The sequence below is a fragment of the Manis pentadactyla genome, chromosome 6 (assembly GCF_030020395.1).
Source record: "Manis pentadactyla isolate mManPen7 chromosome 6, mManPen7.hap1, whole genome shotgun sequence".
Classification (NCBI taxonomy): Eukaryota; Metazoa; Chordata; class Mammalia; order Pholidota; family Manidae; genus Manis; species Manis pentadactyla.
In genome coordinates this window covers 17,138,885-17,163,255 of record NC_080024.1, presented here as the reverse complement: position 1 = coordinate 17,163,255, position 24,371 = coordinate 17,138,885, and the positions used below count along the sequence as shown (strand labels likewise).

Sequence of the window (24,371 nt, the reverse complement as noted above, 5' to 3'; positions counted from 1 at the left end):
GCTCTGGATAGGTAATGTAGGTCACGGTCCATATTACCAGTGAAACTTTTAGATATTCCCATATGTGTGTGCAGAATCTAGAAAATGATGCCAGGCACTTCTTCCCTCATCCCATTAAATCACTGTGTAGTCCATCTACCCTACATGGGTGTCCAGCGGGCCATGCTCTCTCTAGACCCTTCTCACTCTCCCTTTACCCATAGTTATCTCCATCTTTTCTAACCCTTTCCCAGACTCTCACCTCTCTCTTGGACCAGTGCAGCAAGGTCCTCAAAATTTAAAGTGTCTCCACCAATTCCATTTGAGAGAGGTAGCACTGAGCCTTACTGCAAATCCAGTAAAATTTTTCAGACTGGAGCATCAACCACCTGTCCTTCCCACAGTACAAGCTTTCCAAAAGGATGTCTCCATATCTCCTCTCCTACCCGCTGTCCATACAGGCTTGGTTCACACGTTCCACTGAGCTGTTCTTGCCAAGGTCTCTAGTGCTTCCCTCCTGCCAAAACCAAAAGTCACACCTGTATCTTCATCTTCTGCAGCCTCTCAGCAGCAGGATAGTTGATCCCTCCTTCCTCCTTGGAATGCTTTTTTCTTGGTTTCAGTGAAACCCCCTCTCCTGGCTTTCATCCTGGGCTCTGTCTTGGTGTTGACGCCTCACCTCTGGAAGGGTGTTCCCCATAACTCAGTCTCATGCGTGCTCTTTTCATTTGTTTTTCTCCCTGAAGGAGCAATTGCTGAAGGTGGGTGATGAGTATATGGCTTTTATTATGTTATCTCTGCTTTTGGGTAAATTTTTAAATGTCCTTAAAAAAAAGTTAATGTAACATTTCTAGGGTTATTAAGAAAGAAATAGAGCTAAACTATAGACATTCCTGAACAGTAGTGAGAGAATAGAATAAAAAGAAAGATATCTCACCTATATGCTGATGACTCTTGAATGCATATGCCCATTTGGACCTCTCCTCTGAACTTCAGACTCACATGCCTATTTGCCTTTATGACGCCGCCAACTGAAAGCCTGTTCAACATCTCAAACATAACACATTCACAGTAGAACTCTCAATATCCAACCCTCACTCCACTCCCTGCTCTGTCCTTGCTTCTCTGTCCCAGCTCCCGAGTCTGCATGAACAGTCATCTTCCACCCACATGCTTATATTAAAAATCTAGGATCATCCTGCATTCATCTTTCAGTCTCTCTCCCCAACCCTGTTATTAGTTATATGTATTTTTGGCAGCAAATAATGGAAAGCCTAACTAACAGTGGCTTACACAATGAGGATATTTATTATCCCATAAGACATCTGGGTGTAGGGTGGTTCCAGGGTTGATTCAGTGATGTCACCAGTAACTCTGGTATTTCAAGCTTTCTGCTTTGGCATCCTCAAAGGGCTGATGACATCTTCCCTTATGATCACAAGTGGCTGTAGCAGCTCCAAGTGTCATGTCCTCATATGACACTATCCGAAGACCAGAAAGGGGCATTTCCTCCCACATCTGTTTTATCAGGGAGGAAAACCTTTCCTTCACACACCCTTGCAGACTTCCTTTTACATCTCAGTAGCTCTGTGCCTAAATCAGTCACTGGGTGGAGGGAATGGAATTGCCGTGAATGGTATAGACTAACCTATAATCATCCGCAGGTTTGGGGAAAGGCCATCTAGCTTGAGCAAGGGAAAGGGTAACTATACAAAATCAGGACTCTGCCAGCAAAGGAGTAGAGGCAGGAGGCAGGTAGGCTGCTGGGTGGGTCTGCATACCCTACATTAGCCTGTCCTATCACTTTCCTTCAAACCCAGTTACTCTTCCCACCATCCCCATTCTAGTCCAAGCCACCCATTCCTCATTTCTGGTTGCCTGCAGCAGCCTCCTAACCAGTTTCTTGCTTCCACTCTTGAACCCCTATAATACATTCTCCACACAGCAGCTGCAGTAATTTCTCTAATACACACAGTGGGCAATGATGTTTGCTTAAAGCACTCTCCTTGTGCTTATAGTGAAAACCATTCTCCTTGCAAGGCCCTCTAACCTCTGTGATCTCATTGTGTGTATAGCTCCCTCCCTCCCTCAGTTTCCTTGAACACACAAGGCTCACTCCTTTGCACTCACCATTCTTTGCCCAGAGCATTACATTCCAGACCTTGCTATGGCTGACTCCCTGCCATTCAGTCTCAGTTCAGATATCTCAGTGGTAGCTCCCCCATCTCTTTCTGTGCCATTATCTGGTCTTGTTTTCTTCAAGTATTTATTGTTATCTGAAATTGACTTATTTATTTGTTAATTATCTGTCTTCTCCACAAAAATGTAAGCTCCTTAAGAGCACAGGCTCTTTTTCTCCACTACTGTGTCCTTGGTACCTGAGACAGTGCTTGGCACATAGCAGACACTCAATAAATAGTTGTTGAAGAACTCTAAGAGTATTGACTGACTCTCATTTTATCACTTGGATACATTAATATGCTTTTAAAATCTCAGTCTCTTTACTATTTAACATAATTCCCCTCCCCCTGCCTGTCTTAAGGAGAATATTCTTTCCAGCGTTGGTAACGTCTAGGTTAACTATGAGAAACCCAACTTCAAAGACCAGTTGAAAGAAGCTGAAGTGATAAACAAAAGAGTTTGGGGCCCAGTGGGCCCTCTAACTCCCAAATCTCTTCATCTGGATAATAATTCCTGTGCCTTCATGAATCTACCCATTGTAGGGTGGGCTTCCTTACCTTTGAAGTGTTGGTTGGCTGTGTCTATTCTCTGGGAATCTTGGCTCTTAGTTACAGGTGGGAAAGGGAAAACTACAGTCCATAGCCAAAACCAGCGTTAACCATCTTGATAGTCTGGGTCACTCCCTGGCATACTGTGATGAGAAGAACTCTGAAAAATCCTCTACTCAGAATAAGTCCCTCACCAATGTAAACTGGTGCAGCTTCTATGGAAAAAAGTATGGAGATTCCTCAAAAAATTAAAAATAGAGATACTGTGTGACCAATAATTCTACTTGGGAATTTACCCTAAGAAAACAAAAATCACTAAATCAGAAAGATATATGCACCTCTAGGTTTATTGCAGAATTATTTATAAAGTCAAGATTTGGAAGCAACCTAATGTCCATCAATAGATGAATGAATGAAGAAGATGTGATATATATATGTATATATATATTAAAATAATATAATGGACTATTACTCAGCCATAAAAAAGAATGAAGTATTGCTATTGTGACAACATGAAAGGACCTAGAGAGCATTATGCTAAGTGAAGTAAGTCACACAGAGAAAGGCAAGTACTATGTGATTTCACTTGTATGTGGAATCTAAAAAAATAAAACAAGCAAAACAGAAATAGATTCATAAACATGGAGAACAAACTGGTGGTTAACATAGGAGAAGGGAATAGAAGATGGATGAAATAAGTGAAGGGGATTAAGAGGTACAAACTTCCAATTATAAAATAAATTAGTCATTGGGGGTGAAAGTACAGCATAGAGAATACAGTCAATAATACTGTAATATATTTGCATGATGACAGTTGGTAACTACACTTATGGTGAGCATTCTGTAATATACGTAATGGTCAAACTACTATACTGTACACCTGAAACCAACACATTGTATATCAACTATACTTCAATTTAAAAACAAACTAAAATAACTTCCTTGCCACTTGCCACAATGACTGAAATTTCACTTAGCAACTCTAATAACCCTGGATAAGGTTGCTACATAAAATTCTTTTATTTGCTAAATCTGGCATTCTTATTCCTGCCATGGTTGCTATCTGGAAAAGTAACTGGAGAGTTGTAATGTGGTTTCCAGGCAGCATTAGGGTCCATTTGAGGTTAGTGGTCATGCATCTAACCTCAGATCAGTCAGTGCAGTTCTGGGTTTTTCTATAGCCACTGTTTAGTTGGGTCACTACAGTCAGAGAGTTGGTGAAGAAATGGATTAAACAGGGTTATGATTTAGTCAAATGAAGATGCTGCAGCTAGAGAGAGGCAAGGGAGTTGAGGGATATGCCAGAGAGTGACCATGACTGGCCATGGAATTTAAGGGGGAAAAGAAGAAAATAAAGACACAGGAGGGGAATGAGGGACAGGGAAATCTCTGCCATATAGAAAGGGGAGACACCCTGAGCCTGAGTCCCAAAAGAATCTTAATTCCACCACTAATTAACCCCCATGTGACCTTGGGCAAGATGTAAGAGGCTTCAATTTCCTTTTTCTCATCATGGAAATGGAGGCCCCCCTAGCCTGCACCACAAAGTGGTTGAGGGACTCAAGGGGGATAAGGGATGAAGCTGCCTAACGTGCCACTCAGCAGATACAAATGTGAGGGTTAACACTTCTATTTCATAATTTTGCCTGAGGCCACAGGGAGACTCCTGTGGAGAAATAAGGCCTCATAAATCAGCAATGACTTGTGACAGAATAGGGAGAGACACAAATAGCCCCGAGCCCCTTCATATGTGAGAACTATCACCCCCCTTTCCAGAGAGCACCAGCAATTCTGAACTAAGCCCTCAAGAAAGTTTATCTTGTTTAATCTCGTAATTATACCTCGCCCCATTCTACAAACAAGAAAACCCAGGCAAAAGAAATTTAAGTGCTAGAGATGGGGCTAAAATGGAACTCTAGTCCCCTATGTTCTAGAATACTCTGAGTTCCCACCCAGAAGGCCTCTTGCCCTAGGGACTCATGATCACTGGCTCACTGCAGACTCTGCAGCACCCCCTCTGCCCCCTCCACTCCACCCCTAGTCCTCACCAACTCTGGGGGTGGGGAGCATGCTGGAGCTCAGGGGGGTTTATTTCTAAATCCTCTCCCACCTGTGAAAGCCCGGGTATACCACCAGGAAATGGCGTTGTGTGACTGAGCAACAGGCACCATGTACCCAGGGGCCTGGGTACGTGTGTGGGTTTACCAGCCAGGCCCCTTCTCTAACCACTCCACCACACTCCCCTGTTTGGGCCCAGGCCTTCTGCTTGGTAACAAGTCAACAGGCCTGCCCTCCTGGGGCTGTTTCTAACAACATTCCCCCACTGAGAGCCGACCAGAGAATGTAAGGAGGCCTGTCGCTGGGGTTCTCTCCCAGACCCATCCCTGCCTCGCACCCTGAGCAGCAAACAGAAAGCCTCAGCCAGGCAGCATGGTGAGCAGGGTGGGGGGCTGAGCATGCACGTGAGGGTCCCAGCGGGTCCAGGTGGCTGGTGTGAGAGACCCTCGGATATCCAGGGGTTTCATGGGGATACAGTATGTGGGCAGGTGAGGTGCGGGAGAGGGAAAGAGACTTCTATATGTAAGTGCTGCTCCCCAGGTGGGCTGGTATGTGGGGTCAGGTGCAGGGGGTGGAGAAGGACAGGGCAAGGGGCTGGGCCTCAGATCCTGAGCAGGGCTGCTGAGGAGCTCTGGATTTAGGGGTGGGGGGTGTGGGTAAGCAGGCCTGGAGCAGAAAGTGCAGGCAGTTTCCTACAAACCCTGGGTCCTGCAGCGCATCCGCTATTGGCCTCTGGTCCCACTTCCCAGCCCTGGCAACACATCCAAATGGCCCTGCCCGTAAGCTGTGCCTTTGTCTGAACCCCCATTTCAGTTACATAAGAGTGGGGAGAGGGGAAGAGGAGGAAGGAGAGAGGCTTTTCAGTATCTTTAACCTGTTTCCTCACCAGGCAGGATAGGAGAGCGGTTAAGAGCATGGCTGGAACCAGGCTGTCCCTCTTCTGAATATTTCTGGTTTTGCTTATGACCTTGAGCTAGTTGTTGAATCTCCAGAACCGTCAGTTGTTTCTTCGTCTGTAAAACTGGGCAATAAAAGTATCTAAGGGGATTTTTGTGAAGATTAAATGAGACACTGTATTTGAAGTACTTAGTACAGTGCCTGGCCCCTAATTAATGCTTCATATATGAAAACTAAACAACATTATGACAAAGCCTACCAAGTATAAGATCATTCTGTTTTTGCAGTCAAGAAAAAGGAGCTAGAGCAGCTGAAGTGAGTAACTTCTCTGAGGTCATAGAGGGATAGGAATTTGAGGCCAGGTCTGTGTAATTCTAGGAGCTGAGTTGTTTGCTCCAAACCTGCTGCCCCACAGTAAGGGATGTGGTTTCCAGCATCTCAGGCATGCCCCAAAGATCAGAGACACCTTGTTTGGGCCAGTCAGCAGTTGTGGGGACCAGGATGGTGTCTGGCTTTGTAGACAAACCCTGGGCAGGCCTGGAGGCGCAGCAGCCTGCAGTGGCCTCACCAGGTGACTGATCAGCACCCCACTCTGGTAGCTGGGGGTTTCTGGAGTCCCTGTGTCCCTAAATCCCTCCCAGCTTAATTCATTACCTTCTCTTACTATGACACCAGGGATTGGGGGATGGGGAATTGGCAAGCAGACACAACATGTATGGGGCACCTTAGTATGTGTCATGCAATGAGCCAGGCAACTTACATGCATTCTTTCATTTAATGCCCATAGTAATTCTAGAAGGGGACTCTTATCCCCCCATTTCACAGGGGAGGACACCCACAGGAAGGTTAAGACTCTTGCTCAAGCAAAGAAGTAATGGTGCTGGAATATAGATGATTTATGGATTAATCCCAGTCATCTAAAACTCTTAAGAAGTCAAGGCCCTTGTGCCATATTAAAAAATGTTAGTGAAGTATTCATTTATGAATAAAACATCATCATTAAAAGGCTATGAATTATTTCAGACATGCAAAAAAGGTATAAAGAATAATAAAATGAACACCTGCTACCCAGCTTAAGAAACAGAATCTCTCTCCAAGTGCATTCATCCCCCTCCTCTACCAGAAAGAACCATAATTCCATTCCAGTTGGGTGTTAATATTTTCCATTGCTTTCTTTATTTTTGCAATACACACACAAGAATATATAGCAAATACATATACGTATCTGTAAATGATGCATGTTATTGTTTTACAAGATTTATATAAATGGAATCCTAGTGTTTGATTTTTCTTAATTTTTTTTTCTGGCAAGAATTTTGTTGTTGTTGTTAAGATTCTTTCTTGTAATGCATCTATTTCCAGATCCAGATCACTGTTTATCCATTTTCTCCTACTGAAGGACATTCAATTGGCTTCTGTTGCTATAGTGCTGTGCCAGGTCCTGTACCCATTTCCTTCTTTACCTGTGTGAGTTTTCCCTAGAGCAAAACATCTTCAGCTTTCCTAGACATTGCCAAATTACTTTCCAAAAGAGATACAGCACCTTAGGCTTCTACCAGCAGTGTAAGAGTTCACATTTCTCCATGTCCTCCCATGGCTAAGTCTTAATGCTTGGAGAAATCTAATGGATGTGCTCATTTTATTTTTTTCAATTTATTAAAGTATCATTGATATACAGTCTTGCGATGGTTTCATATAAACAACACAGTGGTTTCAACATTCACCTACATTATCAAGTCCTCAGCCCCTCTATTACGATCACTGTCTATCAGCGTAGTAAGATGTTATAGAGTCGGGACTCTCTTGTCCCATCCTGGCGTGAGCTGGGAGCTCTGTCCTTTCACTTTATCTCTAAATAAAAGCCTGTAGCTTGCTCTCCTAAAAAAAAAAAAGATGTTATAGTCATTACTTGCCTTCTCCACGCTGTACTGCTTTCCCCGTGACATACCTATATTGTGATAGTGAATTATAATGCCCCTTAATTCCCTTCTCCCTACCCACCCACCCTCCGCAACCCCTCCCCTTTGGTAACCGCTAGTCCCTCCTCAGTGTCTGAGAGTGCACTGCTGTTTTGTTCCTTCAGTTTTGCTTTTGCTGTTATACTCCACAAATGAGTGAAATCATTTGGTACTTGGCTTTCTCCACCTGGCTTATTTCACTTAACATGATACCCTCTAGCTCCATCCATGTTGCCACAAACTTGAGGTTCATTTTGTTTTAAGTTCTGCAGTAATTACTTCTCCAGCAGAGAAGGTACATATCTGGTATCCCACTTAACCACACTGTCACATATCTGTCAACATGTGAAACTCTCCCTTCCCTAGACAGTGAGCTTCTTGAAGGCAGGGACTGTGTTAGATGTCATGAATCCCCAGGGTCAGCAGTGTCAGGAGCACAGCGAGAGGGTCAAGCCATCTGGATTCTCATGGGGTTCCTGAAGAAGGGCACTGACGTTTCTCTTTTCTAGAACTGAGCAGGATATCCCAGTACTGCTTTGGGGACCAAGAGTTATTTGACCACCAGCCATGGATGACAAGAAGACCTTTCTTCCCAAACCCACCTCACTCCAGAATTATGCACACCCAGGAAAGAAAGGCTCATACGTCCACGTGTTCATGCACTCCAGGCCACTTTTCCCTTCCTCACTGGCATTTCTAGCTGTAACACAAATCCAGAGTTCTTTCTCTTTCGAAACCTTTTCCTTGTCTCTGACCCCTGAAACTTCATTTGGATCTTGCTTCTCTCACCAATGACCCCTAATTTCTTTCTGAGAATGGATGAATTGATGATTGTGTGCTGGCCAACTCATCTGATCCTACGATGCTACTCAAGCACAGTCACTGAGCAAGACTCTGTAATCTTAGAACTGCCCGCACCTTCTGCTTCCCCTGAGCATTTGGGCCCAGCCCCTGGAACTAACGCCTGTTGGTCCTCAGTACCACCAGTAAACACTTAGACACAGGAGGTGGGGCAAGGAGAGCAGAGTCTCAGTACCTTTGCTCTCAGCTGCAGAACCACTCAAGGCAGGCAGGCAAGCAGGAACCATGTCCTGGTATGACACACTTCTCTCTGCTAAGGGTGTTCTCTGCCCTTTGCTCAGCGTGAATGCATCTCAGTCCATGTGGGGCAGACTGGCGTGCAGATTGGCAATGCCTGCTGGGAGCTCTATTGCTTGGAACATGGAATCCAACCAGATGGGCAGATGCCCAGCGACAAGACCATCGGGGGAGAGGACGACTCCTTCAACACCTTCTTTAGTGAAACTGGGGCTGGAAAATGTGTGCCCCGGGCAGTATTTGTGGATCTGGAGCCCACTGTGATCGGTGAGTGATGACCAGCCCTGCCGCATATGCCACCTTGTCCTGGAACTTCACAGCAGGTCCTTCTGCATCACTGGAGAGCACTGGAGTTTATGGTTCCCAGGTGCTGCAGCCAATCAGAGCTCCAGATCTGCTGTCACTGAGCTCCAGAGTTTCAAGGTCACCGCACAACCCTTCCCTTTTTGTTGACGAACCCTTAAAGTCAAGGGCACTAGCACCAGCCTGATTGGGGATCCTCTAACGTAGGACTTGGGACCTGAAAACCCCACCCCTTCTGGGTACCCCATGGCTCCAGGAACCAGGCTGCAAGGGAAGAAGGGGCCTAAATCTCTGCCCATTGCAGATGAGGTTTGGATGGGCACATACCGCCAGCTCTTCCATCCAGAGCAGCTTATCACTGGCAAGGAAGATGCTGCCAATAACTACGCTCAAGGCCACTACACCATCGGAAAGGAGCTCTTCGACCTGGTGCTGGACCGGATTCGGAAGCTGGTAAAAGGAGGGCTGAGGGCTGGGGAAGGGGAAATCTGGATTCTTGTCCTGGAGTGGTTAGGACACCAGATAAGGGAAGGGCAGCTTTTGCTCTGGGGAGAGCCTCCTAGACAAGTCTTAAACATGCAGGATCAGAACTAGTGAGGAGAAGTCCTGCACTCTGATCAGGGGAGGCAGACTGTAGGCTCCAGCCTGCAGCTGGGTACTCTCTTTACCTCCCATAACAACTGGATCAACGCTGGGCAGAGTGGCCACTCCGGCAAACATGTCACAGGCTCCCTGGCCAAGCTTCATGGGTCTCAGGCATTCAGGTATTTCCAGAATATCACCTTGTACTGTAGGGCTGTGGGCAGAAGCTCTGTGAGAAACAGGGATCCAGATAATGCTGGCCCATGGTTCTATGATTGACTTTGGCCTCTTCCAGGGAGGGACAGGGATCAGGTTCCTGGGCTGTTGATCTCAGTAGAGAAGCCCTCCGGAAACATCTAAAGTTAAACCAGGGGTATATGGGCACGAAGCTGAGTGGAGTTGACAAGTTACGATGACAAAAATAACTATGTCACAACATCCAAGAGAGCTGTTAGGGACCTCAGGAGGTTTTAGAGAGGAAAAAGGACAAGGAGGAGAGTCAGGCCTTCCTATGAGGATCTGTTTTGTGCTCTAAGAAAAGTCTTCTACAGATTTTGTAAAACTTGGCGAATTTGAAACAGCACAAGCTGGTTCTTTCCTGTTTGTCGCCTGTGCTTCAAATCCCATGGCAATCTTCGCCTTCACTTTCTAGGCTGACCAGTGCACAGGACTCCAAGGATTCCTCATCTTCCCCAGCTTTGGAGGGGGCACGGGCTCTGGCTTCACCTCGCTCCTCATGGAGCAGCTCTCCGTTGACTACAGCAAGAAATCCAAGCTGGAGTTCTCCATCTACCCAGCCCCCCAGGTGTCCACAGCCGTGGTCGAGCCCTACAACTCCATCCTGACCACCCACACCACCCTGGAGCACTCAGACTGTGCCTTCATGGTGGACAATGAAGCCATCTATGATATCTGCCGCCGCAACCTGGACATCGAGCGCCAACCTACACCAATCTCAACCGCCTCATCAGCCAAATCGTCTCCTCCATCACGGCTTCCCTGCGCTTCGACGGGGCCCTCAATGTGGACCTGACAGAGTTCCAAACCAACCTGGTGCCCTACCCTCGCATCCACTTCCCCCTGGCCACATATGCACCAGTCATCTCTGCAGAGAAGGCCTACCATGAGCAGCTGTCAGTGGCAGAGATCACCAATGCCTGCTTCGAGCCTGCCAACCAGATGGTGAAGTGTGATCCCCGTCATGGCAAGTACATGGCCTGCTGCCTGCTGTACCGTGGAGATGTGGTGCCCAAGGATGTCAACGCCGCCATCGCTGCCATCAAGACCAAGCGCAGTATTCAATTCGTGGACTGGTGCCCCACAGGTTTCAAGGTTGGTATCAACTACCAGCCACCCACTGTGGTGCCTGGGGGTGACCTGGCCAAGGTGTAGCTCGCTGTGTGCATGCTGAGCAACACGACCGCCATCGCTGAGGCTTGGGCCCGCCTGGACCACAAGTTTGACCTGATGTATGCCAAGAGGGCGTTTGTGCACTGGTACGTGGGTGAGGGCATGGAGGAGGGTGAGTTCTCCGAGGACCCGGAGGATATGGCTGCCCTGGCGAAGGATTACAAAGAGATGGGCATGGATAGTGCGGAGGGGGAGGGAGAAGAAGAGGAGGGAGATGAGTACTAGGGGAATCCTGCATGTCTGTCCTAAATAAAGTGCTGTGGCCTTGTCTCATAAGTATGTTTTTCTCTTGGGAAAACCATGGAGGAAGGGCTTGTCCTTTAAAGGAGATAGGAGAGCTGGTATCTTAGTCTGGGTTCCCCAGAAAGGAGATATTATTTCAGATTTCATTAAAGAGTGCAATTCCAGGAAGCAGACTAGGGGCCAAGGGGAATAAAGCGAGAGGGAGAATTCATTCTATAGAAGATGTAGTCGAATAAATGGCCTCTCAGAACCATCCCTTGGGTGAGAGGGAAGGAGAGGAGGTAAGGGTAGAGGATTCATGCACTGGCACTCTTCTCCCATTGGTTAAACTTTCACCCCTCTAACACGAATTCCCCTGCACTTCTGGGTTACACACACTTGGGCTACAAGGTCAACAGGGATACCCTCGGGCAGGAGGTGGATGTTGTTAAATTGCATGTGTGGAAGTTGGTCTGAGCCACACAGGGCTACAGCAAGAGCTTGGTGAGACCAGGAGGGTCTGAAGTGATGCCTTAGCCTAATCTGATATACAGCAGGTGCTCACTAGCCCACCAACAGATTGGGGGCTTGTCCTCATGCAGGAGGTTTGGGTAGAGAGAGTCCAGAGGCTGTCATTAAGGCAGAACAGTGGCACAGAGCAGCAACACTGGGGGAATGGTGGGGTGGGGGGCAGGGTGTCACCTCCCTGTAATCACCATCAACACTCACCACATCGACTCTTTTTCAACCCTTTGCCACATGTTATGCTAACACATCTTCAAGACCCCACTCCAACAAGAAGGTTGCCCCTAAAACTCCTGTATGTGGGTTTTCTGTAGCCCCTTCTAAGCTGGAGAGATGGTTTCCCATTGAAACTAGGACCCCCAAGAGATTCAGTGCTCAGGGTTGCCCTCTGGGCTGTCATTTCTGTAGCCTTTCTCTGCCAGGATTGGATACTGGGAAGGCAACCCAAACATCAGCAACCCCAGGAAGCTGTGATCACCCACAGGCTGGCAGAGCCAAGGATGAGATGGCAATGCCAGAGCCTTGGAGCTGGAGCCACAGCAGACCTACTAGAGGGAGGTAGGAGGGACCAAGAAGGGAGGGACAAGATTCAGAGCCACGGAGAAGGCACAACCATTGCCTGAGGTACCCTGTGATTTAGTAGAGAGAGCAGGGGACATACCCTGGCTTCTCCCTTTCTGGCACCCTCCATCTCCTCCCGCTATATAAGCCTAGACAGAAGCTAGTTGGCAATGGGGCACTAGGGAAAAGGGAGGAGCCATCTGAGAGATACACAGCAGGGCAAGGATGGTGGGGGAATGGATCTCAGAGAAAACAGGCAAATAGAAACCTATCTGCACCAGAACTAGCACCAGGATGCCATTCAGGGCCTGTGGTGGGTCAAACTGGAAATGAGGTGAGCCCTGCCCTTCCCCATCTGGTACCCATCACCTGTCCCTGTCACTCTTGCCCCAATAATTACTTTGTAGTAGGCAGAGGATGGAGTGGAAACAACAGGATGGTAGGGATTTAGAGAAGAAAATGGGCATGCCCAGCACTGTACCTTCCCCTTCTATTATGGAATTATTTGCCCAGAGAGAGCAAGGGTTTTCCACTCCTCTTTTAGGATTGAAATTTTCAGGGGATTTTCTGTCCTGGGAAGAGAGAGGCCTGCAATTGTGTGTGTATGTGTGTATGATGGTGGTGTGGGGGTGTAATTTAATTCAGAGAGAGTATTTAGAAGACTATATCCTCAAATCCATTTTTCTCCACTAAAAGGGCTGACTTTCAAATCTCTATTTGACTCCTGTGTCTTTCTCTCAACTGGTTTCAAACATGGGAAGAGAAGAGGGGATACTTGGGGTGCCCGTCAAACCCCAAGAAGTTGCAGTCACTTATTGAGCACCTCCTGTGTCCTAGGCCCTGTATCCATATTGTCTTATTTCATCTGGAAGTAAATACAGTTACACCCGTTGGACTGGAAGCTTCATGGAAAGGAGGACTGTTCTATCCTTCACACCCAGAATGTTGCCTGACATAATTAGACACGTAATATTTGTTGAATAGACTTGTTAAATGAATGCCTATTTTATAGATGTGGAGACTGAGGCTCAGAGAAGTTCTGTGACTTGCCCAAGATCACTCAGCTACAAAATGGAGGAGTCGGGATTCAAATCCAGGTTGGCCCTGGCCAAAGCCTGTGCTGCTGCCCTCCACTTGCTCAGATGCCCTCCCTTCTTGCCCGAAGCAGTTCCAGGCATCCCTCCAGACGCTACCTCCTCTGGGCCTGCCAGGTCCCCGATGCCCAGACAGTGACTCAGGTGCCTCAAAGGCAGGGCAGAGGTGACGCTTGATAGTCCCCTGCCCAGGAGCTGTGGTGAAGGACATGGCGTGGGGGTGGGAGGGACCCGGGAGGGACCCAGGGTGGGAGGGACCCAGCTTCTGGGGCTGAACAAGGGCAGAGGCATCTTTGGGGCTGTCAGTGCCCTCTGGAAAAAGGCCCCACGACATCTCATAGGAAGTGAGGTATGGCTTGAGAGAGGCCAGGAGGGAGGACCAGAGAGGGAGGCGAGGTCTTCACCTCCCAGGAGAGCTGGGCATTCTGGAGAGGTGGCCAGCCTCCCCTCCCATCTGCTGTGCCAGCCAGCCCACCCTGGGCAGCTGTATGACTGACTGCTCACAGACCCCGCAAGGCCTCCCAGCTGGTGAAGCTGCCGGTGAGGACCAGCAGACGGAGACTGGACCGAGTGGGGATTGTGAGGTGGGGGGCAGCTGGGGTGTCACCCAGCCCGGCTCCTGGGGGCTCCCTCAATCTAGGGGAATCCTTGCATCCTTAACGCTTGTAAAGCCAGGGTGCAATGACTTCCACGAGAAATAGATTCTCAAACTTGAATTCCACCCAACACATTTATTCCCTCACCTCTGGTGTGTCAGGAACATGCCTGCCTCCAAAGCTGCATTCTCACCGTTTCCTCCTTTGGAATGCCAACCTCCCCCTGCTTGTCTCAGTATTGCCATTCCTTCCAGTTTAGGTCACAGCCACCCAGAACCCATCAGCCCTGGGGAGCCCCCCCTTCTCTAGATTCTCCCAACACCTACTGTCTGTCCCTATCATTCATTTGGCACCTGGTATCGACTGCCTTGTATGGCAGCACTTAGCTTCTTGCCAATATCCTATTTCTACAACTAGATTATTTAAAATTTTGTATTACATAAATTACCAAACAGGTTTACAAACAGCAAAAATAAATCTATGCAGTGAAAACTAGTCTCCATTTGTTCCCCTCTTGGCAGCCTCCACTGCTGACTTTTGGGTTAGTGTTTTCTTCCAGAGGCATGTGTGTATACACACTTGGATATACTTTGTTTTACACCTTGTTTTTTCATTTCACAATAAATCTAGAAGATGGTTCAAGTCATTCTTTTTGGTGATAATATAGTAGTCCATTGTATAATGTATCATTGCTTAGTTAACCAGTCTGCTATTAATGGGTACTTAGATTGTTTCCAATCCTTTGCTATGGGAAAAAATGCTGCAACCTTTGTTCATACTTCTTTGTATGTATGCACAACTGTAAATTCTTAGAATTGGAATTGCTGGGTCAAAAGCTATGCACTTTTAATTTTGATATGCCCCATGTTGTTCTCTTTACAAGTTATGCCAAATTATCCTCACATTACCAATGTATGAGAATGCCTGTGCCCATACAGTGTATTCAACTTCTTGCTCTTTGTCATTTGTAAGTGAAACAAAGAATTTTGTTGCAGCTTTCCTTTATAGTTCTCTTGTTATGAATGAGATTGAACATCTCATGTGTAAAAGCCAGTATTTTCTCATTTGTGAACTGCCTTGTCTGTACCCTTTGCCCATTAAAAGCCTGCATTGTTTGTCTTGTCTTATTAATTGGCTAGAATTCTTTGTGAACAAAGGACATTAACCCTTTGTTTGTTAGATGTGTTCCATATAATTTCCCATAGCTGACATTTGTCTATATCCCAACTAGATTTTCATTTCCTCGAGTACAGGGACTGGAACCCAGACTTCTTTGTATTCCTATTCTTAATGTAACATACATGGTAGGTGCTAGACAGAGGTCTGTTGAGATAAGAGAAGTAAGAAGAAAAGGATTTGGACGATTTTGGAGTTACCTACCTAAGCTATTCCTTCCTTTTGTACCAAGGCAGTCAGGCCTCTCACAAACAGCAGAAACTAACTCTAGCATATATATATATATATATATATATATACACACACACACACATATATATATATGCATATATTATATATGTGTGTATATATATATATATAAAGAACAGCCCTTTTACCCCTTCACCCCCTCCTCCCCAAACTGGGGATATTGGGTAGTGCACAGAATCAATAGGAGGACTGCCAAACTGCCAAACAAAACTCTACAAACAGGTAGGCATCAAAGGAAGCTGGGCAGCCAGCACCATAATCAAGGTCAGGGCACAAGATAGTCTGCCAAAAAGACCCTTGTCCCCTCCACCCAGGCACTAAAGCTGACATTTCCTCCTCCAGATACTAGAGGACACTGCTGGCTCCTTCGCCACCATTGCAGAGGTGAAATGAATTCTCAACTGTCCTGGCTCACTGTGACTTGCTCCAGATTCAAGTCCCAGTTGGAGCTTCTAACTGGCAGAGCATATGTCTTTGCCTGCAACCTTGGAGCTGAGAAATCTGGGAAAGTAAGTGTCAGGGTTTTGTGGCAGGTGGTGGCCTGCCTCCCACGGAGGAGGAAATTCCCCAGATACAGGCAGAAGGCTCAGACTGGACAGCCAGGAAAACTGGACAAATATACACCACTCTCTTCTCTCATATTTGACTCAAGCCCTACTCTTTGGTGAAGCATTTCTGGGTCACCCAGTCTAACACAGCCTTCCAGACTCACAATAACCATTATTGCTTGAGCAAATCATGATGCCTGAGAGGATGTGCTATGCCTCATTTGACTTTCAAACAGCAGTAAATGTTACCTGTATTCAGTTAGGAAAAATCGCATCCTCAGAGTTTTTCCCAAGCCACACAGAAGTACCAGGTTGCAACCCCAGGTCTGTTTGCTTACATAACCCTGAGGTTTCCCAGTGGGCTGTATTGATGGGCTAGTTTCTCATCAAGTTGGAGCTCTGTGAAGGTAGGGATTGCACCACATTCTTCTTTTTACATCCTGACATCTACATCCACTATGTAGAAGATGCTCAATGTTTATGGATTGGCCTGGATTATAACAAGCCAGTGCCAATTCTAGAAAGTTCTTTGACCCTCCGATGAGGCCTGAACAACAGAATCATTTTGAAGTGGAAGAAGTCTACTCAGGATCACTTTGGGAAGAAAAACCTTGAATCTGGGTCATTTCCTTTTCCTTTTTCTGTTTTCCTTTTACCCTTTAGCCCCACTTTCCCCAAATGTGTACAAATTGTCAGAAAGAGGTTCATATTTGTTTATTATTTAATCTTCTAATGGATATTTTTGAACCCCACTACTGCCCTAATACTTTAGTGAGAAAAAATACAATCTCTGTCCTGTGGAATTTACATTCTAGCTGGTGAGTGAATGCCAATCAAATAAATACATATTAATTTATAGCTCTGAGAAGTGTGATGAAGGGTGCCCTGAGTTACTGTGAGAGGCAGGCCTGACCTACTCAGTGAAGTCAGGGCATCCTCTTTTGAGGATCTGGGGCTGGAGATGGGATCTGAGGGGCAGGATTTAAGCCCAGAGAGGGGGGTCTGTGCGTCCTCGGCGTGGTGCCTTCCTTTGGGGCGAGTAACCACCGATCTAGAGCCTGTGTATAGGAAAGTGACAGAGAAACCAGGGGCCGGGTGGCTTGTTTGCTAGTGAGTGCGTCGTGCCTGGACTAGGCGGCTGCGGTCTCCCAGGGCCCATCTCGGGGTGACGTAGCCCTGGTGCAGGCCCAAAATAGCCAGCTCCGCCCCCATCTCCCGGCAGCCCCTGCAGTAGCAATCCACCCCCCGCCACCCCCCGGGTGACAGGCCGAGCCGGCCTCCTCTGGGTCTCTAGTAGTTTCTGTGCCGCTGACGCATGCTTGCGTGCAGAGCTGGGCCGGGCGCGTCCTACGCAGCAGCCGCGAGCTGGGCACCTGGTGCCAGACGGTTCCCGGCGGGGGGCAGGGGCGGGGCGCCGCAGAGGCCAGGGACTCCCGGCCGAGGAGGTGCGGGCGGGGGGCGGGTCAGGCTGGGGGGCCTGGGCTGGGCTGCCGGAGTTAGGGGGCTGCGATAGGGCTTCCCGGGCCTGGGCACCGAGATAGTCCGTGGCACCGGCCTGCAGAGGCCGATAAGGCTGCCCGAGGGAGCCTCGTCACCAGCTGCAAGCAGAGCCCAGTGGGCTCCGCATCCTCCTGCGAGCGCCTCCCGCTGCTCTGGAGGGTCTCCAGCCCCAGGGAGGGGCCTGTGGTTCTTTCGGCCTGACTCCTTCTCCCCTGCAGCCCCAAGGAGGCCGGGCTGACTGCTGACGAGTTGCCATGGCATCCTACTACGAAATCCTAGATGTTCCGCGAAGTGCGTCCGCTGATGACATCAAGAAGGCGTAAGTGCCTCGTTGCGCATCAGAAAGCGTCTCACCCCTCTCCTGACCCCGCCACCATGGGGCCCTTCAGAGGCAAAGTAATGAGGGAACCAGGTCCTTAGAAAGGGTTGGAGGTCTCCCTCAGAGTGTGACACCTGTAGGGAGGGAGGGAGATCCCTGGAAGAGTAGGAGAAAGTCCTTAGTGTGAAGTTCTTCTGGGAACTGCCCTGGGGGTCCTCCTCCAGTAGATCCTCCCTTCTCCTCCCCCGGAACTCCTACCCCAACCCCCAGTCCCTAGGTGTGGACTTTCTCAGGAGGCAGTTTAAAGATGCCCAGGCAGTGTGACCAGGAGGGACCAGTGCTCCGGTACCCTCCATGGCCATATGTACCTCCAAGCTTTGCAGCCGCAGAGGGCCCCAGAGAGTGATTGATTAAGCTGGGGCTTTCTCATGCTCACATTGTCATCTGCTAGTACAAGCAGTGCTAGCTCTGGCTGCAGAGGGGAGGGACAGGGACTCTGTTCAAACATGGCAGCAGAGGCAGCCCTCGCAGCTGGGGTGAGCCAGTACTAAGTGGAGAAGGACAGTGGTGGGCTAATGAGAAAAGGGGTCATTCTGTTCATTGGTGGGAAGTGCTTGCCCTGTCCCCTGACTCTCCCCTCTGAACCCACTTCTGCAGGTATCGGCGGAAGGCTCTACAGTGGCACCCAGACAAGAACCCCGATAATAAAGAGTTTGCTGAAAGGAAGTTCAAGGAAGTGGCGGAGGCATATGAAGTGTTATCTGACAGTAAGGGCTAGGGCCCAACCAGGGCAGCATCCATCGTCTCCACTTTGTGCCCCATGGCACTCCTTCCCAAAGCTGTGCTTCTGCCACTCCTCATCTTTTTTCCAACCTGGCACTGAAGTGCCCTCCTCCTACAGGGACTCTGGGACTTTTTTCTTCTTTTTTTGCTTTAGTTCAGATGAGCACCTACTGCATGCAAAGCACCTTTTATTCTCCCCCTGACCCCCTGCACTCAGCGTCTGCCCCCAGGATCTGGTAGTTGCAGCATGGCGAAAGAAGCAAGGCAGGTAACCCATGCATGCCGAGCCTCCTCTGTGCCAGGCATTGGTGGGTATAATCTCCATGAGTCTTCACAGTCATGCTGCAAGGCAAGACTTATCTCCCCCACTTTACAGGTGAGGAAACTGAGGCTGAGACAGATGAAATAACTTACTTAAGGTCACACAGAGGTGGACTGTGAATCCAGGTCTTTTATTCATTCATTCAAAAAATATTCATTGAGTGTTTATGGTGCTGGGCACTTGTAGGGCACTGGGGAATGATGGAGGACAAGCAGGCTCTGTCCTCGCCCTCATGGCTTCATCACATTCTGGTCAGGGAGAAGTGACATTGACCACGTAAATGCACAGACAAGTATTCCAAAGGAAAGTAGCAGTGTTATGTGAGACATAGTAAGGGCATGTTATGGTGGTCACAGTAGGCCTCTCTGGGGAGGTGACGTTTAGGCTAGGCCCTGGTTAATGATAACATAGTATAATTAGCTAATATTCACTGAACACGTACTATGGATCAGGCACTGTGTTAAGCAGTTCCTGTGGATCATCTCTTTGAATCCTTGCAACAAACCCTATGAGGTACTGTTGTGTCGTTTTACAGATGAGAAGGAGCCACTGTATGAAGGGCCGAGCTGCTGCTAAAACCCATAGCCCATGTGCCTGTGCACCCTGCTGCCCCCCATGTGTCATTCTCTGGGCACCCTTCTGAGGGTCCTAGCCTGGAAAGGGGGACCATCATCTTAGAGGGAGGGAGAAATTATCTCATCTCTCTTTCCAGAGCATAAGCGGGAGATCTACGACTGCTATGGCCGGGAAGGGCTGACTGGGGCAGGTAGGTGGAGTGGGGGATGCAGGATGGAAGTGGGTCAGAGAGGATGGGGGGTGCAGATTCCTGCAGCAGATGCTCTCTTGAGGCTTCTGGCCCTGCCATAGGTGGGGTCCCCTAGCTCTGGGCAAGATGCTTGTGTTAAGCCCCCTCCTCATCCTGCTGTCCTCCAGGAACTGGCCCATCTCAAGCAGAAGCTGGAGGTGGTGGGCCCGGCTTCACCTTCACCTTCCGCAGCCCTGAGGAGGTCTTCCAGGAGTTCTTTGGAAGTGGAGACCCTTTTGCAGAGCTCTTTGGTGAGAGAACTCAGGATGCATGCCTCTGACTAGGTCCACCTTCTATCTGCTGGGAGGCCCTTAGGCAGGAGGCTGGGAAGGAAGTGGAATTCCACAGATGGAAGATTTTGTGGGGGTGGATCCGATGAGAGCTGGGACAGAACCTTACCCAGGCCTGAACCCACAGAGACTCTTCTTATTAAATGGTAACAATAATACATTGTTAGACCTTCACAATGACAGCCATGAAAAAGCAAGATGTGCCAAAGCGTCATGTGACAATAATGCAAATGACAGCAGATGCCATTTTTTTTTGGAATAATTAATATGAATCCTGTGGGGTGGATAACTTTATTCCCATTTACAGATGAGAAAACTGAGGCACACTCAAATAACTTGCATAGAGTCACACAGCAAATGGCAGAGCCAAGACTCACAGCCAGGTCTGCCTGTTCTAAGGGGACTCTCTTCCTCTCTCCCTTACCTGTGCCCTTTATTCTTTATTGTGGAGAAAATTTACCAGGGAACTTTTTAGTGTGTAATAGTGAAAAGAAGTTTGATTTGTGAACAAGTCCAAGAAAAAAGAAAAAAGAAAAATTAAAAATGTGTACAGTTGCTACAGCTTACATTTCTAGACTTAAAAGCAGGATTCACACATTTTTGGGGGGAAATCTCTTTACCAGATAATTGTTAATCTGCTTACTTGTTGCAGATGACCTGGGCCCCTTCTCAGAGCTCCAGAACCGGGGTTCCCAGCCCTCGGGCCCCTTCTTCACCTTCTCTTCCTCCTTCCCTGGGCACTCCAGTAAGTGCTGTCCCTTCCCATATTTGTAAGCTCTGCATCCTGGAACCCTTTGTCCCAGCTCATTGGTTTTCCAAGCCTTCTCTGTGTGTCTGGAACCCTGCCTCCGGAAGACCTCACAGAAGACCTGACCCCCTGTGATTGCAGCGTGCTGCCTACAGCCTCCTTCTAACAGCCTCTCCTCCCCCTCCTCCTTTGTCCCAACACCAGATTTCTCCTCCTCATCTTTCTCCTTCAGTCCTGGGGCTGGTGCTTTTCGCTCTGTTTCTACATCTACCACCTTTGTCCATGGACGCCGCATCACGACACGCAGGTGAGGGCTCCCCAGGGACCATACCAGTGTAGGAGTATGGGGTGAGGGCTGGAGGGGGAGCTGCATACAACTGGAACGTTTGCTCCTTGAGGGCCGAGCCCCGTCTGTCCTGGTCACTGCGGCATTCCAGATCTTGGACGGGCGCCTGCAGGATTCAGGCGTGGTTGCTGAATTAACTGCACTGTCTCCCACAGAATCATGGAGAATGGGCAAGAACGGGTGGAAGTGGAGGAGGATGGGCAACTGAAGTCAGTCACAATCAATGGTGAGGAGCAGCTCTGCCACGCAGTCCCTGGCAGGACAGCCCCAGCCCCAGGCCCCAAAGCCTCCTCCCCAGATGCTCTCTGAACTCCCTTGGGGCAGGGAGGGAATAGTGGCCACAGGCCAGATTGTCAGGATCCATGATGGGATGCCAGGGAAGGAGGCTGAGACAGGGAACTGAGGAGTCTCAGAGGGCCAGCTAATCACCACCATCAGTGGGGTGCTTGGTGTTTGCAGAGCACCTTACTACTTGTAAAGCACTTGGGCACATACCATATCCCCTATATTCTTAAAGCAGCCAGGGGGAAAGCAGGACAGCTGGTATTTGCCCTAATTCCCTTTGAGGAGACTGAGCCTCAGCACAATTAAATGGCCCTAACTCCCAAGTAGCCGTAGGCCCAAGCTTTTGTCCTACTTAGTAAGGGGTAAAACCAGGAATGAAACTGCTAGAGCCAAAGTCTTCTCACAACCCTATGGAGGGGATGGTCTCTATGGCTACTCTTTCATGCCTTCTCACGGGCTGTCTTATTTAATCTTTGGAGCAATCTTAAATGTAGGCACTCTCATCGTTCCCATTTTATAGACAAGAAAAGGAAGGCTTAGGGAGATTGAGTAACTTGTCCACAGAGACAGATCATATCTTCTGGAGCTGAACACCTGCCCATGCTTATAACCACTATGCTGGGTGCCAAAATGCATGCATGCCCATTCCAAAGGGGGGCTGTAGGTGGTCAAAGTCATCACTGCATGAGGCAGTCTGGCAGGATTCCTCTGGCCTGTGTCAGAGAGCCTAACAGTGGCTGTCCTACAGGTGTCCCAGACGACCTGGCCCTGGGCTTGGAGCTGAGCCGTCGTGAGCAGCAACAGTCTGTCACCTCCAGGTCTGGGGGCACACAGGTCCAGCAGACCCCTGCCTCACGCCCCTCTGACAGCGACCTCTCTGAGGATGATGAGGACCTGCAGCTTGCCATGGCCTACAGCCTGTCAGAGATGGAGGCAGCTGGGAAAAAACCAGCAGGTGGGCGGGCCACACAGCGACGACGACAGGGACAGCCCAAGGCCCAGTACCAAGATCCGGGTATCGGAGGGGCCCATGAGGATGCCAAGGGTGACGCAGCCAAAGCCAGCCCCTCCCCAGAGGAGAAGGCCTTCCGCTGCCTCATCCTCTGATCACCAGGCCCAACCCACCCTTATTCAGGGTGACCAAGGGTCCTGCTTAGTGCTGGAGAGCAGGGAGGGGCATGGCCTGAGTGGCAGGAACCCTTCTCCAACTCATGCTCCCTTCACAGGTTTCCCTCCCAGACCCACCCACACTCCAGCGTGGACTCGGGATTTGCTCTGTTCAGCCCATGGCTGATGGGTGAAACCCAGGGTGGGGGACCTCAGGGCAGTTGGAGGGCCTGAGGAGCCAGGATGCATTTATTCTTATGAGAACGGGAGCTTTTGAAGGAGTCAGTGGTTCAGGTCGGGCCTATTGTGCCCAGGTCTTATGCCACCTGTGTTACTGATGATGTCAAGGAAGGAGGACTTGGCCTGGGTTCTCTGAGCCGGAGTCGGGAGCTACACCAGGGAGTCGCCTGCTCTCCTTGTCCAGCTGCAGACACCCCCTCCCTTGTTTCTGTGCCGTGTTGAGTTCTGACTGTCTCTGTTGCTTCCCTTCTGGTGCTGCTTCTCCTTCCTGGCATTCTTCTTTCTGCACTTCCCTGCGGGCTGCATCGCTTGCTTTTACTGACGTCGGGCTAGGACTCCCTTCTTCCTTCCCAGAGAAGGCCTCAATGTGGCGAGAAAGATGCTGTGGCCGGTAGGGCCATAAGGTCTTCCAGGGAGGCAAGCTGGGTGGGGCGGGAGCCTCTCAGCCCTCCAGATTTAGAACCGGAGCCCACTCCTCCTCCCTTCCTCTTGCTGCCTCAGCCTGCCCCAGACCTCGGGACTAGGCAGAAGTGAGGCTGGCTAACTCTGCAGAGGTGGGATAAGGCCAGGGTGCCCGGGAGGGAGGCTTGTACCCTGCCCTACTTTACATGCATCAGGGCCCAGGGAGAGGCCACAGGGCTAGCCCAGGTCTGCATGCTCAGCTCCATCCTCCAGGCTTGCTGCTGACCCTCTCTCCTGTCGCCCCACCCCCGCTCTCTCCCCAGATGTGTTCTGAGCTGGATATCCTGGATCCAGAGTCGCTGCACAGCTCCAACAGGACAGCGCCCTCCCCTGTGCACTGGGAGGGGACCCTCCATTCCTCTCCCTCACCTGTGCTGAGTGTAGAGCAAGGCCTGGGTGGTGGGTGGGGGCTGGGTGGGAGGCATCAGTAGTCTTAGCCTGTAAACTCTTCCCTGGGTGTTTGGTGCTGTCTCTTGGGGACTACAAGTCCCAGAATGCAATGCACCCGTCTCGTTTCTAGTAGATCATGCTTGGGAGAAGACGTGCACAGCTATGGAGCTTTGCATCTTGGGACATGTAGTTACAGACCAGGCCAGCCTGTCACTCACTGCTAGACGGGGATACCTTGTCATTTGAATTGTCCCTGGCAGGGGTGGCAAGAACATGGTCCAAGCTTAGGCTACCCCGACACCTTTTGCTAGTGTCAGGGTTAGAGTGTACAAGTCGAAGCCCTGTAGCATCTGGGAAAGGCTCTTTTCCTGTGGAGTCCCGGGCCTGGGCAGGATTGACTAAGCAGGGCATGGCCCCAGAAGGCTGGTGGGCGTGGGCCAGCAGAGAAGTGGAAGGGAAAGCGTCCTCTGGGGTGTGTGTATGTGTGTGTGTGTGTGGCTGGGATTGGCTTGTGATGGCTGCCCTGGGAATGTTGCTGCTTGTATGGCTTCTCTGGCCTCTGACCCTGCTGCCCATTCTTTTTCTTCAACACCACAGATGAGCTGCCTCTCCTCCTCCCTGTCTGGGGTGCCTAGTGGCTAGGAAGGGGAGTGGTGGAGCCAGGGGTTGCCAGCTCTTGTAACATTGAGTCCTCGAGTCCTATTAAAGCCAGCTGGGCCGAGCTCAGACTGAAGGGAACACTGGAAATAAAGCTGTTTGGAGAGCTCGGTGGTGTGCTGTGTCCCTGTG

At 49.4% G+C, this 24,371-nt stretch overlaps 1 protein-coding gene and 1 pseudogene across 4 annotated transcripts; both read left to right on the top strand.

Annotated features, from left to right (window-relative positions):
* The first annotated feature begins 8,806 nt into the window (after positions 1-8,806).
* Positions 8,807-11,239, top strand: LOC118927003 (tubulin alpha-1D chain-like; annotated as a pseudogene).
* Positions 11,240-17,258: 6,019 nt separating this feature from the next.
* On the top strand, positions 17,259-24,348 carry DNAJB2 (DnaJ heat shock protein family (Hsp40) member B2). 4 transcript variants are annotated; one of them, XM_036914635.2, is made up of 10 exons: positions 17,264-17,430; positions 17,704-17,804; positions 18,462-18,571; positions 19,622-19,675; positions 19,843-19,965; positions 20,657-20,749; positions 20,957-21,059; positions 21,254-21,324; positions 22,132-22,338; positions 23,456-24,348. In XM_036914635.2, the coding sequence occupies exons 2-10, from the start codon at positions 17,740-17,742 to the stop codon at positions 23,464-23,466; spliced, it is 837 nt and encodes a 278-aa protein (XP_036770530.2). In that variant the 5' UTR covers positions 17,264-17,430; positions 17,704-17,739; the 3' UTR covers positions 23,467-24,348. The 4 variants fall into 4 exon arrangements, with proteins under 4 accessions (XP_036770514.2, XP_057359498.1, XP_036770530.2 ...); XM_036914619.2 differs by having other exon boundaries at positions 17,259-17,430; positions 22,132-24,348; XM_057503515.1 differs by lacking the exon at positions 20,657-20,749 and having other exon boundaries at positions 17,260-17,430.
* The last annotated feature ends 23 nt before the right edge of the window (positions 24,349-24,371 follow it).

Excerpts from the sequence above, each read along its gene's own strand:
- DNAJB2 (XM_036914619.2), top strand. The coding sequence starts at position 17,740 with ATGGCATCCTACTACGAAATCCTAGATGTTCCGCGAAGTGCGTCCGCT. Across the intron at positions 17,805-18,461 it reads GCTGATGACATCAAGAAGGC|GTATCGGCGGAAGGCTCTAC; the intron begins GTAAGTGCCTCG and ends CCACTTCTGCAG. Across the intron at positions 18,572-19,621 it reads ATATGAAGTGTTATCTGACA|AGCATAAGCGGGAGATCTAC; the intron begins GTAAGGGCTAGG and ends CTCTCTTTCCAG.